Genomic DNA, 14,749 nt, shown 5'->3' on the forward strand with positions numbered 1-14,749 from the left:
AATAGTTTTAAAAAATTATTAAAGTACCACGGAGAAATGGAGAACGTTCCTTCTTTGTTTCGGAACGAAAATGGACAACAATGGAAGGCTGCCTCTTCTTCCAACTTCGAAATTGCCCGTACGGCAATGAGACCGATACGAAATATAAACAGTGTGTTTTCCTTAAAGCGCATTCTCATCTGTCATAGGTTCCTTGAAATCCGAGACGAACTAGGGAACCACGATAGGCCTCTATTATGCGAGAATGTTAAAGTGAGGCTATAGGAACTCTTATATTTAATGACAGTTTATGCACATAAAAAGTACAAGTTCAGGAGATGATTATACACAGTTTATTTCCCTTTCAGGGCGCAATCGGATTTCAACAAAAATGCTCAACATTTAATCGTGAAACAATTAAAATGTGCAAATATATGGCCTAAACGTAAACTGTAACATGGCTATTGCACAAGGTGGTGTAATAAAATTCATATAAACAGTGATTCATATAAACAGTGGTGTGTCATGGTACTGTAGGATAAAGTTACTTAGTAACAACAACAAAAAAGAATCACAATGTACAAGTATTTTGTAAACAATACTATAAATAAAATGTTTGGCAATTATTACACAGTTGTGTTACTCAACAAGTAAATTTAGTAGTAGAACAATTTCATCATTATCCCCTCCATACATGAAATGTGACACCAATTTTCCTAACGTTCATTTCCCTCCCAACACGAAATGTTACATCAATACTAAGTCTTTGAACTGAAGATATAATGCATTTGCATAGACTAGATTGACACACATTTAAAATTTGAATATTAAAAAAATTAGCGTATAAAATTATATATTTCCAACTGCACTGAACAATGTTTTCCCTCTTCATATGCAATAGCACCATTTTGGGCTGGTTCCTATCTACCACTGTTACTTGCTGGTTTCCATACAAGCATTAAGATTGTGAAAATTTATAATTTGTCAAATGTTTTGCGAACAAAAATATTTCTTTAGAAGTCATAACAAAATACTTCTTAGCACCAAAATATCAGTGCCACTTTTGTATCAAATGTTTGGTCACTAACACTTAGAACAAACGTGTAAAGAATGAATAGCAATAATACAATATCACAGCTACAACGACTAGCGCTAGAATTCCAGAATAATGCATCAACTCTGTTAAAGGGACTTTATTCACCGCTTCCTTGGCCCCTTTCCATTTGTGTGGTCCCTGAAGTCTCCATTGGTAAGCCCCACACGATCCCAGAATTAACCTGCCAATATAGTATTCGAAACTGTTAATTACATACTTGTAGTTGGGGGTTTGGGGGGGAGGGGGGTGAAAGAGGGAGCTAGCCAAAGTTTTTCTTTATTTTTAACTCCATCTACGATTTCATAATGCCTAGTTTCTAAGTCACATAAAGGACGGAAACCCATATTATCCGGAAACCTCTCTAATCCGAAACTTTTCTTTCTATCCGGACTAGAGAAGTTCCAATTGTATTAGCATATTTTTGCTACAAGGACACGACTGTACACTGATAGCTTCAAAAGAGATCTTTCCTAAGCCCAGGAAAGAATAATTTATGCATTTGCAGTAGAGATTCAGTAATGACAACCTGCAATGTTCGTGCAATTTTGTATTCCCGTCAGTTCTTTCGAGATTTTTCGGCTGTACATGAAACTCGTACGAGCAATGGTTTCTGCTAACAACCGGAGACTGCCGAAATCACTTAAGGAGATGACGTAATTGAACGGAAAATGCCGACTTGCATTACCGGTTTTCTACCTTTAACAAATATTTCTTTGAAGAAAATATAGGATCATTTACTAGTAACTATAACAAGACTATTTTAAAACTTGCACATGTCTCAAACGCAGAAATTGATCCTCGCAAAGTACCTACGTGCACAGTATTTAAAATTTCACAGTTTTAGTCTCACATCTCGGTTATCAATAAAAATAGTAAGCACATACCTCCATGCCAGGTCTGGATGTTTCCAAATACTTGGTTTAGCGCCGATCATTCCAGCAAGATCATCATTGTAAACTATGGGATCTTTCTGTATCGTATGGCGAGATGATTTCGTGTACTTGCCTTCATAAGCTCTCTATAACATGTACAGAAGAAAAACTAAATGTTAAATATGCTTCTTCAAAATTGAGCCGCACCATGAGAAAACCAACATAGTGCATTTGCGACCAGCATGGATCCAGACCAGCCTGCGCATCCGCGCAATCTGGTCAGGATCTATGCTGTTCGCTTTCAAAGCCTATTGCAATTAGAGAAACCGTTAGCCAACAGCATGGATCCTGACCAGACTGCGCAAATGCACTATGTTGGTTTTCTCATAGTGTGGCTCATTAATGTTAAATATGCTTCTTCAAATGTCAACAAAAGACGTCAATATCCTTACACGGATGAATGGGTAAATACTGTTCTTAAGTCACTGAAACTGGAAATAACGCTGGGACGGCTTTGTTTGTGTTCAATACATTCTGGAATATAAATGTATGTTTATTCCCAAATGAAATAACCTTGTTAAAAGTTCAGTACGATTTTAATACAAATTTCGAAACTTGATCTACCATAGAGAAATTTGTATCGTTTCTACAACAAAACAGATTTATTTTTACAATACTTTGAAAAAATATATTTTGAAATACTGAAGAATTCAAAATGTAAGTTTTTTTTATAATTTTTAGGGCGCATTTATTAGACCATTTATATACGCAACTCTTACCCGTTCTTCTTCCATGTTCCTTTCCATATCGGACTTGCTGGGTAATTTCACTCGACCTTGACACAGCTCTGCAAACCATCTTGCCTGAGTTTCGGACATTGTCAGTACCCCACCAGAAGCCGGCTGTACAAACCCAATAAATGCCATGGACTGGCCGATTTCTGGATTGAACACGTTCTTGTAAAGCTGTAAAATACGTGAGACAGGCAATTTGATAAAGGGCTATATTCTACAACCAGTAGAAGACAAGAAACTGCGGAAGTCGTTCGTGAAAAGCTCGCTGTTAGGTGGACCATTAACTCTTATCATGCTGAACACGACTGATTCTGCCTTTGCGACCAGTGTAGATCATGATCAGCCTGCACATCCGTGTAGTTTGATCATGATCTGCACTGTTCGCCATTAAGTCAGTATCTTTTTTGATATGCACCCCTTTTAACAGTTAATGGTACTGTCCAAACTGAAAGATGGACAAGTTCACTATAGAAATTTAGCAGGGTAATGGTTAAGGGTATGTTCGCTGAAATGACATTGAGGAACAGCTGTCGACTGCCTTCGGGCAATTATTTCTCGGCGACATATGACCTTTTTATGTCGATTCGCAGTAAAATCCAACTTATTCTTTCATTCCGGCGATTATTTACTTTTCGGGCCGTTTATTACTCCATGTTGGAAAGAATCAAAGTATAAATCTCTAAGTAGTAAATACGTCACTTTTGTCTTGAACAGTGGCCTTTCAAAAACAAAAACAACACCAGTTCGTAGCCATAAACTAAATTGAGGTATAGGGTATAATATGGTATCCTGTAATACTGGTGTTTGTGGACACGAAGCTTTTAAGTAGCATCCATCCAATGCAAAACGTACTAGTCAAAAATTCTGTTTGGTAGATAAGGATATAAGAGGTGAATCGTTATCAGAATTTTTTTATAGTACAACAAAAATACCATAACTGTGTACACTATGGTAGCGCTTTCTGAACAGACGCACAAAATGAAATAGCTGCGTCTCGCTCTATGTACAGAATGATTATAAATTACAGGAAATACGAATCGCAAATGCACAAATGATCTAAAATGGTGATAAGCTATCTACTGCAAACATGCAATAGTTCAAATGCATGTGCTGGTATACCTTAATTTCATTTTTGTCTTTATCCAACACAAGTTTCTGGGTGTTTTCACTGAGAAAAGGTAGATCAATCTTGTAACCTGTACACATAATAATGTTGTCAAACTCTGCACTCTCACCATTCATAAAGACCACACGACTGCCTTCTATTTTCTGCAAGGTAAACCAGTGCAACAGAATCGCAATAAACGTAAAATCTAACTAAAAAATATCTATTTCTTTATTTAATGTCGCACCGACACATGATAGGTCATATGGCGACTTTCCAACTTTAATGGCGGAGGAAGACCCCAGGTGCCCCTCCGTGCATTATTTCAACACGAGCGGGCACCTGGGTAGAACCACCGACTTCCGTAAGCCAGCTGGATGGCTTCCTCACAAAGAATTCAACGCCCCGAATGAGGCTCGAACCCACATCGGTGAGGGGGAATTCAGCGACTTTAACCACTCGGCCATGGAGGCCCCTGTGAAATAGTGTAGTGTAATAGATACATAATTAACTTAACATTTTATAAAGACCAACTCAAGACTGACTTCAGTCCTCTGTTAAAAAGTGCAGTGTTACATAGTAGTAGATTCATGATACGTAATATTTCAAAAGAACAATTAAAACACGACCGACTTCATCTTGTCATCTGAAAAATAGTGCAGTGCGGTATATTCATAATTAACGTAAAATCTTATCGAATGACTTCTGTCCTCTGTTAAATAATGTTGTACAATAGAGACATCATTAGAACAATTAACACACTACACCCTTCCATACTCTGTAAAATACTGCGAAGAAAATGAATTCATAATTAACAACAAAAGACTGTCTTCTATTCTCTGTAAAATAATGTAGTGCAAATAGATTCATAATTTACGTAAACTCTCATATCTTCTATAAGCTATCATAGTATGACATGTATTTTTGCAGGGACAGTGCTGATCTCTCTTCACCTAATTAGCTAGATATGATATTTGACTGATTTGCTTGCTGGACATTACATAGATAAGACGGTTGGGCATATCATTGGTCAGGCAGATGGCCATTTCACGCATCAGATTGTTCGACATTTCACTGATCAGACATTGGGCATTTCCCTGAACTGATCAGACAAGTGGTCATTTCACTGATCTGATTGTTCGATGCTTCAATCACTGATCAGGCTTGTCAGCGGCCCCTTTATCATACTAATATTCAATATAACTGACCCGTAAAGACGTGTCGGAAAATGCGTCATGTAGTCACTAACAACGAAAAGAGATAATGTATACCTGAATATTCGGTACAATCTTGATATTTTTCCTCTGTATATGATGAATCAACGTGGGACTAACAGTCGGCTGGCTCTGTAACGCTTTCATCTTTGGATTCAAGTTCCACCTAGATAATAAATAAAACTAGAGCTGCTTTTGAGAAAAGCTCATGTCTCCCGCAACTGCCTAATCATCTAGATTGGCATTTCTTTTCCATTATGTATCTTAGTCAGCTATGCACCAAGACCTGTATCGCAGGCATCAGTTTTTTGGAGGTAATTCAAGGGCCATAATTCTGAAGTACCTGGGCAGATTTGGCTTATTATCGAACTTGGCCGAGGACTTATTGGCAAACACATTTTGTTCAAGTTTGGTCAAGACAGGAGTAAATCAATACGTCTTCCACCACAGTTGTGCGGGAGACGTAATTAAATTAAAATTTCAATTATTAAACTCTTATGTGATTCAGCTTTTCCCTACCAAACACTGTTGTTTCGCAGGAGTTTAAGTCTTACTTTTTACCCTTAAGTAGTATGAACTAAATTAAAGACAAATCTTCATATAAAGTCTGTATTTTGCGTTATCAATCTAATGATTTCATATTTGTCCAAGGTCAGCGAACAAAAATACAGCCAATATGAATTTACCAAATGATAATAATATTATTCAACTCTTATCAGCTCCCTAAATTTAACCCGTCAAAATGCTTGAAAGCCGTCCATACACCGTCAGGAATGACATAAAACACTTTAACACTGAAAAGTAAAATAACCGTGACGAGTATGTCACTCTTGGATGCAATGCTTAATATCTGCAGACCAGTATGTTTTTTTTTTCATATTTGGGTTATCCATTGTCCTAAATGTGACCATATTCAGTTACAAAGGATGGTAAATGGCTACCAATTAGTTATAATCAGAAAGCAATACGTTACCGTCTTGGATGCCCACTGACTAGACATATGACCTTTTCAAATATAAAGTTGGCCAGAGCAAATGGCAGTTTGAAGAACATCCTACAGGCATAGATATCTGTCGGATGTCCGAATATGTAGTTAGGTATAATCCAGGCTCCAGATCGGGTGCTCACATACACTGACTTGCATCTAAAACGCAAATATGATCATAACTTTAAGTTCTAACTAAAGTCGTAAAAGTGTTGTTCTTTCTGAAAAAAGATTATCTTTCAGTATTCAATTAAACAGAAAAAATAAAAATGTACATATTCGTAATGTAGAAATATATAAAATAAGACATTATTTATTAGAGCTATTGCAACACGAGAATTATAACAATGTTGAAACGATAAATACAGACATCCGGCCTAGCTAATTTATAAGTAAATTTATACAAGTAGTTAATTTTTATCCACAAAATAAAATATTTATTTCAACAAACTGCTGCTTAACCCATATCATGCTGGACACAATGCGATCAGTGTAGATCTTGATCAGCCTGCACATCCGTGCAGTCTGATCATTATCTGCACTGTTCCTTATTCAGTGTGTATCTTTTTGGTAAGCACCCATTTTAACAATTAATGCTAATGCCCAAATTGGAAGATGGACAAGTTCATTGTAGAAAAGGTAAAGGTTAATATAAAGTCAGTCTAGATGTATGCGTAATGGCCAGGCCTTATGTCAGTTTTATGTAATCATGATCTCTCCAACTTAGTTCTGGCGACTGGTCGTGTCTTTTAATTTATTTTGTAGTAATGTAAGGCATTCACAAATCGATTGTTTTGATATCGACTGGGTATGGCATAAATACCAATAGTCCCAATTTTTTATTTCCGTACAGAAAGTCTTCAGTCCAAAAAAATGTATAATGTTCATCACCTCCCAACTGTTGCGCAGTCCACAGCCGCATCCACAGCACTGTTGCCAATACCAACAACGAGGACGCGTTTTCCTGTCATACCATTGGTTATTGCATCGTTAAAATCTACACTGTGAATTATCTCCCCTGAAATAAAAAAATGACAATGACTTTTGCACTAATGGGGTTGAGTTACCGGAGTTACTTCCCGTTGTTTCTAATGTCTCTGTAAATGTTTAATATAAGCTTTTAATATCATGTTTCAAATTAATAAAAATATGTTTAAACAATAGTTACAATACCTCGGGTGTATAATTTGAATCCATACTGATTATATCATAGGACATAGTGGTTTGTCAAATTAGTTATACATGTATAATGCTTTGATGGTATATTTTAACTTTTTATCCAATATTTTCCAACGCTGACGTAAATTGTTTGATTTTATAGGCTATGCTCATGGCATGATTGTACAGACAAAAAATGGCATGATGTTTCATTGCGTCCAGAGCCGCTAACCTGGCCTGTTTGAATCTTTATTGTCTGTGGTATAAAAATTACATACCTCTAAAACGTTTCAGAAAACATAACTCAAACCTTTGAATGAATCCTGTCCTGGGAATTTAGCCATGCTTGGTTTGGCATGATGGCCAGTCGCTATGGCAATGAACTTTGACCTATATATTTCAGCCGGCTCTGACTCACGAACTGTCTTTCCATCTTCGTCGACATGTTTAGCTGTAACCTGCCATTCTTCCCCTGAGTAAAAGCAACACTGGTTTTCAAAACGTTCATGTATGTATAAAATGGATACTACTAAATGAGCCTATGGTGTAGCTTCACAAAATGTTTAAGAATAAGTTAATTGTAGAAATGAAGTTATGTTATATTCAAATCTAACATGACTCGATTTGACTGCCAGTTAAATAAAGACGAAGGTCAAGATCTGCAGCATTATGGCGTCAATTATGACGTCGAATTGCCGCATGACGTCCAGGTCATTACTACTCTGATAAATGAAGTCGAGCATTATTTTTGTAAAAATATTTAAATGAGCATGTAAGAATGAGCCCTTCTTGTGTTTTGTCGTCTAATTTACCAGCTAACGCCCTCGTGGTTCAATTTCTGCAAATCTGAACTTTAAACAGTGATAAATCCGGCGACAAACCACTTGACTATTTGCTTAATACAACACGATTTATGTCCCTGCTAAACAAAAAGGACTGAAACTGTGTTTGATTAATGCAACTAAAATACTGTGATTATATAACAGCATCAAACTACAAATATTCGGTTGAAATCATAAAAAAAATGTAGATAATCATTAACATGTTAGAATCGAAACAATGGTATGCTTTTGAATAAAATCACTGTTTGTCGTCCAGGGGCGTATTATTATATTACGCGGGATGCGCTCTCGTGATATAATTCCTTCGCATCTGACCTCCAATGATTTCATTCGACGACAAACCACTGTTTGCGATATATGTGATATAGTATTTCATAAGCATTAAACACAATTTGAAATGTTACTTTCATTATCACTCGTAGCACGACATGTTATCTTGTCTAGTAAACTTTGCTTTTAGATATTGCTTTTTCCCAAAATTACGCATCTCTCTGGGACAACAGACGAGTAAGCTGCTAATTAAATTAACCTATATGTTTTATTTCTTTACCTATTTTTTCAATATCTAAAACTTTCCTGTGAAATCTGATATCTTCTTGTAGATTGAAGTTTTTGACATAGTCGACGATATAGTCTGCCATATCCTTGTTGTGCGGGTAGTCCGGGGTGTCGTCAGGGAACGGGAAATCAGAGAAACAGTAGTTGTACTTGGATACATTGCTGTAATCATAAAAGTATCTCAATGTGAAAAAGAAACGCCTTAATGTGAATTCTAACACTTTTAAGGTTTTCTTTAATATAAATAAAGAAGGATTTTACCGTGTACTGTCTTGTCGATTAGAACATGTTTCCCAAAATGACCTACTTTTGGCTATTCCAGTTTACTCCCTCGTATTTAAAACCGCATTTTATTTCAGATTAGTATCACTTCCTGGTGTAATTCGAATTGCGTTTAGAATGGAAATAGATTATAGTTTTGCGTGCTTTGTTGACAAATAAAACACAACTTATCGTTCAGATGCGTCGTAATTAATCACTCATGCCTTCGACCTTCGTGATTAGATTACCACGCATATGAATTCAAAATCGTGTTTTATTTGCCAACAAAGCATGCAAAACTGAAAACTTTTTTCCACTCTATATGGCTTAAGAAAGCAACTGCAAGACAAATTACGAATATGAAAATACTTCCATTGTTTGGTATTCCGTAATGTATAATAAAAGCACTGACCTCCAAATATTGGCTAAAAATAATCTTTCTTTAAAACTTAAGTTTGGTCACATCATGAACATTAGAATATGAGTTTTTTTTCCTAGATTATCTGGTTTAAAATGGTACACGCTGCATACATATATAAACATATTAGTATAACTGTGTACTACCACTAAAACTGCCTGTTTTTATAACAATCATCTGTTACTGCATGACATTTAATTATGAATCTTTAGTTCTTTATGCAAACTTATTTTAAATATTTAGTAAAGTTAAATACATTTGATGAGGTTATTCTACATTTTATGTAAATATCGAAAGATAAAATATTTTAGTGAAAGATGGGCCATTGGATATCTTTAATCTGTGCCATATTTACTAAAAAAATACAATTTCGGGACGGGTGCGATGTGACAGACGACATGCGAGACATGGACGGTGTTTCCGGTATAACATCATCAAACATTTTTGTTGGGGCATAGCAATGATTGGCAATATTAATACAGAGATTTGTTAGGAATTCATTTCAAATGTTTAACCCTTATCATACTGAACAGGATTGATTCTGCCTTTACGACCAGTGTAGATCACGATCAGCCTGCACATCCGTGCAGTCTGATCATGATCTGTACTGTTCGCTATTCAGTCAGTATCATTTAAGTAAGAACCCCTTTAAACTTTTAATGGCACTGTCCAAACTGAAAGATGGACAAGTCCATTATAGAAATGTAGCAGGGTAAGGGTTAAAGATTCACGAACAGTATAAAATACTTTAGCAACACAATAAAATCAGCCTTAAATGAGAAGTTGGATGCGTTGCCGTGAACAACCATTATATGAATTCTCCATTATAATGAGGGTTTGAACAATGACTCTTTCAGATCCGCCTGATAAAAAACTTGAGAAAGATCATTGTGTAGGTTTAACAGTCACTTGTACGTAAATATGAAATTACGCATGGTTGAGATTCATGGCGCTTCGGGTGATGAATTTCTGATTGATAACTGCAAAAACTCACATGTGTGTAAATCTCATGACACCGTAATCGTTTTCCCGGAACATCCAGAGCCCGCCTACTTCTCCAGTTCTCTCAAGTACAACCGCTGTAAGTCCGGCATCCTGTAGACATTTAAGTGTAGCTAGACCCGAGATCCCTGCCCCTATCACTACAACGTCTGTCTTATTTTCTGACGGGGAATCCATAATCTATAACTGAGATTTAAGTAAATTGAAAATAAAATAGTCGGTATGAATATCCAATTGTCAGCAAAAGAGAACATACAGTCAACTTTGTACTAAGGACCACCTATCAACATCTCTAAAGACCACGAGTTCACTTAATAAATTTAATCAAATAAAGATCACAAAGGCGGCAGATTTATATATCATGTATGTATGTATAAAATTTGTTATACATAAAAAGGACTTTGGCAAAATAAAAGCAACTAGTCTTTCAGGCAGCTTTTATTTTGCCAAATTCCTTTTTATGTAAATGTTTACAATTTGTATATCAACATGCAGTTTCAATACCCCCAAGACCGTACAAGACATCTTCAAGGTACAATCCTAAATCGCCAACCACTATATTCTCAACATGACGAGAATATTATCAATTCCATGTAAAACCTAAAATGGCAAAGCAAATAGGCAGGGGGTCACCACAAACCTAAATTGAAAAAGTAAACGCAAATAAACAGATGAATTTTCAGTGTGTAGACATGTAAGTCACGCGACGTAAATAGTGCTGCGATTTCGTGTACCTTAACCCAGTGTTGTGCATACTATTCATTATTCTGTGGTGGAGGGTATTCAGATCTACACATGTTTTTCCAGACGGGAGGTCTTGATTTGAAGATAACAGACGACAGATAACAGATGACATGTGAATATTTAGGATTGCATGTTTTATCTTAAATAACATGCATCATTATTCTTAACATGCATGTTGTGATACGAGTAATATCGTTTTATATTTGTAAGACCCGGGTATTGCAGCGTCTTTGCTTTGTATTTTCTTTTTATAATAATTCCTTACTAACTAATGTCTCTTTTACGACTGTTATATAGTTGTTATGCTTGTAATATTTCATATAGAATATCATACATATCCGACGGTCATTTCTGATATCTTGGGTATTATGTTTTCCATATGGGGCACAACAAAAACATGCCGTCTGATGCGAGTTTATTAACCCTTATCATGCTTAATACGATTGATTCTGCCTTTCCGACCAGTGTAGATCATGCTCAGCCTGCACATTCGTGCAGTCTGATCATGATCTACACTTTTCGCCATTCAATCAGTATCTTTTTTGGTAAGCACCCCTTTTATAACAGTTAATGGTAGGCCTACTGTTTAAATTGAAAGATGGACAAGTTTATTATAGAAATATAGCAGGGTAAGGGTTAATTTTGCATTATTGTTTTTTGCAATTTGTATACAGGTTTCTGAAAGCTGGTGTAAACTCACTATCATTCATGAATGCATGTAACTGATATATATATCAGTGATAGCTGACAGTACGGAAGTTACACATCCTGAACTACAGCCACTTCCCTCGTCTATTTATGTCAATTTATATCACATTACAGTGTACTAGAGTTAATAGAATATGTATACCAAGGCCATATATTGTGGCTTGAAATTACCTGTGCCTTTTTTCTTCCTTCCTTGAGTCTTGTAAAGATTTCTTCTTGTCCACTAATCATGTAGGTTCCTAGATAAAGGTAAATGAGTAATTTAAAGTGAATAAATTTGATTGCATAGAATTTGCGATTATCAATAAACTAAAGCCGTACTGTAGCATAAATCAAACAGGAATTCATAAAATTTTTACTTGTACTAATTCGTTACCTGTGAAAGCGAGATCGGAAAGATCGACAGTTTTACAGGTGTATGCACTCCTTTAAGTCATATTAAAAGGATGATTTACTCATGACAAAAACGAAACTTACCCGTTTCACTGGGCCATTATCTGGTTTCAAAGTTTGACAGCTTATCACATGTTTGTGTTTACATTTTGAGGTGCTACGTGACAATTGCAATGTATGAAATTCACAATCTGATACCTGGAGCGGATCAGGATGGGGTTTTTAGTATTATTTTGTTCTAATCAAGTAATATTTTTTTCAGTTAGTTTGAAACAGGTGATGCGAAAACTGTACAGATATTTAGATTTTCTGCATTAAGATTTTACACATTTTATGATATTTTTTTTCGAAAGTACCATATGCCCAGTTTTTCAGGAACACAGGCACGGAACCAGCAATTTCCCTGTAAACATGAAGTCATTGGGCCAACGACGAAAAACCGTCAAAGGATAATCGTTGTTGGGCCACTGTTGGCCCAACAATGATTAATAAGTATTGTAAATACAGCTGTTGGGCCAACGTTGAACCAACTTTAAATTTCAGTCACAGATATCTCTGCATTGGCCCGATATTGATTTTCAGGGAAAGACTTATACAGAGAAAACATCGTTGGCCCAACGTTGGGCCAACGTAGGTCCATTAGAAGTAATAATATAATAATTGTATATTTTACAGGTCACTGTTTTATCACAAGCCCCCACAGGTATACACAGGTTGTGTAGCTGTAACATGCAATATTTAATTAAATATTAAACACTTTTCTGCACCAATTCGTAATCAGTTAAATTTGGGCTAATTAAACTAAAAACTTATCTGCAGCCGTAATGATATTTTGAACTATTTCAAATCTACTACCTTGAAAAAATTGTGAAAAAAGTATTGAAAAACCCCTTACTAACTCTATAACAAATATCTAATTTTATACAATCATAAAATGTTTACAATAAATCTGTTGAATATTCCAGAACATGAACTCTCGTTAACCCGAGTTATGTAAGAAATCCCAGAAAATGTGGTTAATTTTACTCTCTAGGCCAGATTTCTAGCTTTATAGACATGTTAAGTAAAGGAAACTATTATACATGTGATAGGTCTAGATTTAACAAAAACCCGGTCTTCCAGCTACAAACTGTAAGTAGAAGTGTTTTTTTAAAATATTTTTTGTTAAAGTTATGGAATCTTATACAGAATTTCTTTTTATGTCCTGTATGCATGTTATATCCACATGACTTGAACATATGTTAAATACTAATATCTAAAGCTGGCGGATGGCAATTCTGTTGAGTATTAAATTCTGTAAATAAAATAACTCATTTTCTTAATTGTTAATTCTAACATATTTGTCTCGGTTAAATACAGACAAAAATTAATTTCATACATTAGTTATTGTTATCAATTTGACGTAGATGGTTTAATCAACATTATGATTTTTGTTTTTTACAGGGTGCTGTTCAAGGGAGTAATAATGGAGTGCCTAGCACTGTGGTGCACAGGAAAAAATAAAAATATAAAAAGCTGCAACTTCAGTGAGAAAAGAAAACAAACAAACAGAACTTGGATATATAATGAGTTAATATACAGACAGTAATTCACTTTAGTAGGATTTAATTAGTGACTGAAATAAGAAAAATATTTAGATTTATAAAAGACTGGAATCAATATTTTACATGTTGTAGTGATGAAATATTCTGTTATATTTCTTCAGGAAAATTGCAAACAAACTTTAAATAAATGTTAGATTTCTTTTTGTTAAATGTTAACAAAATCACAACTATTTGAAAATAAAACATCTTTTAAACAATGCTACTTTTAGTCTTTTTTCAATTTCGTAATCGCTGGGATAGCGTTGGCATCCATCTTTGGCCAACAAAGAAACAGAGTTGGCCCAACGTTGGACCAACCGTGATAGACGAAAAAATGCTGTTGGCCCAATGGAGGACCAACGATGAGTGTAGGATATCAGTTGTTGGCCCAATGGAGGGCCAACGATGAGTGTAGGATATCAGTTGTTGGCCCAATGGAGGGCCAACGATGAGTGTAGGATTCCAGTCGTTGGGCCAACGGTGTACCAACCGTTGGGCCAACGTTGCGCCAATTAACAAAATGGCGTTGGGCCAACGTCGGAAATCTTCGTTGGGCCAACGAAGAGTCTGCCGTTGGCCCAACGTTGGGCCAACGCATGTCTGCTATCTGGGTTTTTGACTGGGGGCTACCAGCCTAGAACGAAGACGTCACCACCGAGGCGCATAGCGGGCGCTGAGAGCGGGTAGGTATTAGAGGGAGGCTTTTGCCTATGTTAGGGGTGAGGGAGGGGGTCTTACCTTGGAATTTTGTTTGAAATACAGATATGAAATAGTGGTCTCTGGTGCATATATTGGTGGCTGTACTCCCTCATTTTACGGGGGTCAGGGGGCTCCCTGAATTTTATTAGTTATGAAATAGTGACCTCTGGTGCGTTTCTAGGTCTAAAATTTGAAAGAAAACTATATTCCTTTACCAAAATAGTAGGGTGCAACTTTGATGAGTATAGGTCACTTCTCAGCCAACTGGTGTGTGGGTGGGGGCACACTAACCCCATCGGCCCGGTCTTAAATCCGGGCCTAGAACTGTTTCAACATGT

At 36.1% G+C, this 14,749-nt stretch overlaps 1 protein-coding gene across 2 annotated transcripts; it reads right to left on the bottom strand.

The window, feature by feature from the left end:
• Positions 1-316: 316 nt before the first annotated feature.
• Positions 317-12,301, bottom strand: LOC123555019 (flavin-containing monooxygenase 5-like). Of its 2 annotated transcripts, none has more exons than XM_053547502.1 (12): positions 12,214-12,301; positions 11,908-11,975; positions 10,277-10,470; positions 8,596-8,765; positions 7,514-7,675; positions 6,937-7,063; positions 6,034-6,204; positions 5,118-5,226; positions 3,861-4,010; positions 2,727-2,912; positions 1,960-2,093; positions 317-1,256 (listed from the first exon to the last, which is right to left on the bottom strand). In XM_053547502.1, the coding sequence occupies exons 3-12, from the start codon at positions 10,459-10,461 to the stop codon at positions 1,070-1,072; spliced, it is 1,581 nt and encodes a 526-aa protein (XP_053403477.1). In that variant the 5' UTR covers positions 10,462-10,470; positions 11,908-11,975; positions 12,214-12,301; the 3' UTR covers positions 317-1,069. The 2 variants fall into 2 exon arrangements, with proteins under 2 accessions (XP_053403477.1, XP_053403478.1); XM_053547503.1 differs by lacking the exon at positions 12,214-12,301 and adding an exon at positions 12,113-12,192.
• Positions 12,302-14,749: the final 2,448 nt, after the last annotated feature.

This window comes from Mercenaria mercenaria, chromosome 7 (genome assembly GCF_021730395.1).
Source record: "Mercenaria mercenaria strain notata chromosome 7, MADL_Memer_1, whole genome shotgun sequence".
NCBI classification, from domain to species: Eukaryota; Metazoa; Mollusca; class Bivalvia; order Venerida; family Veneridae; genus Mercenaria; species Mercenaria mercenaria.

What these genes read in the sequence shown, in the direction of transcription:
- LOC123555019 (XM_053547502.1), bottom strand. Translation starts at nt 10,461, where the DNA reads ATGGATTCCCCGTCAGAAAATAAGACAGACGTTGTAGTGATAGGGGCA. An exon ending in GACTGCGCAACAGTTGGGAG is followed by an intron (nt 6,205 to 6,936) that starts GTGATGAACATT and finishes TTTGCGTTTTAG; the next exon opens with ATGCAAGTCAGTGTATGTGA. An exon ending in AGATTGTACCGAATATTCAG is followed by an intron (nt 4,011 to 5,117) that starts GTATACATTATC and finishes TTTACCTTGCAG; the next exon opens with AAAATAGAAGGCAGTCGTGT.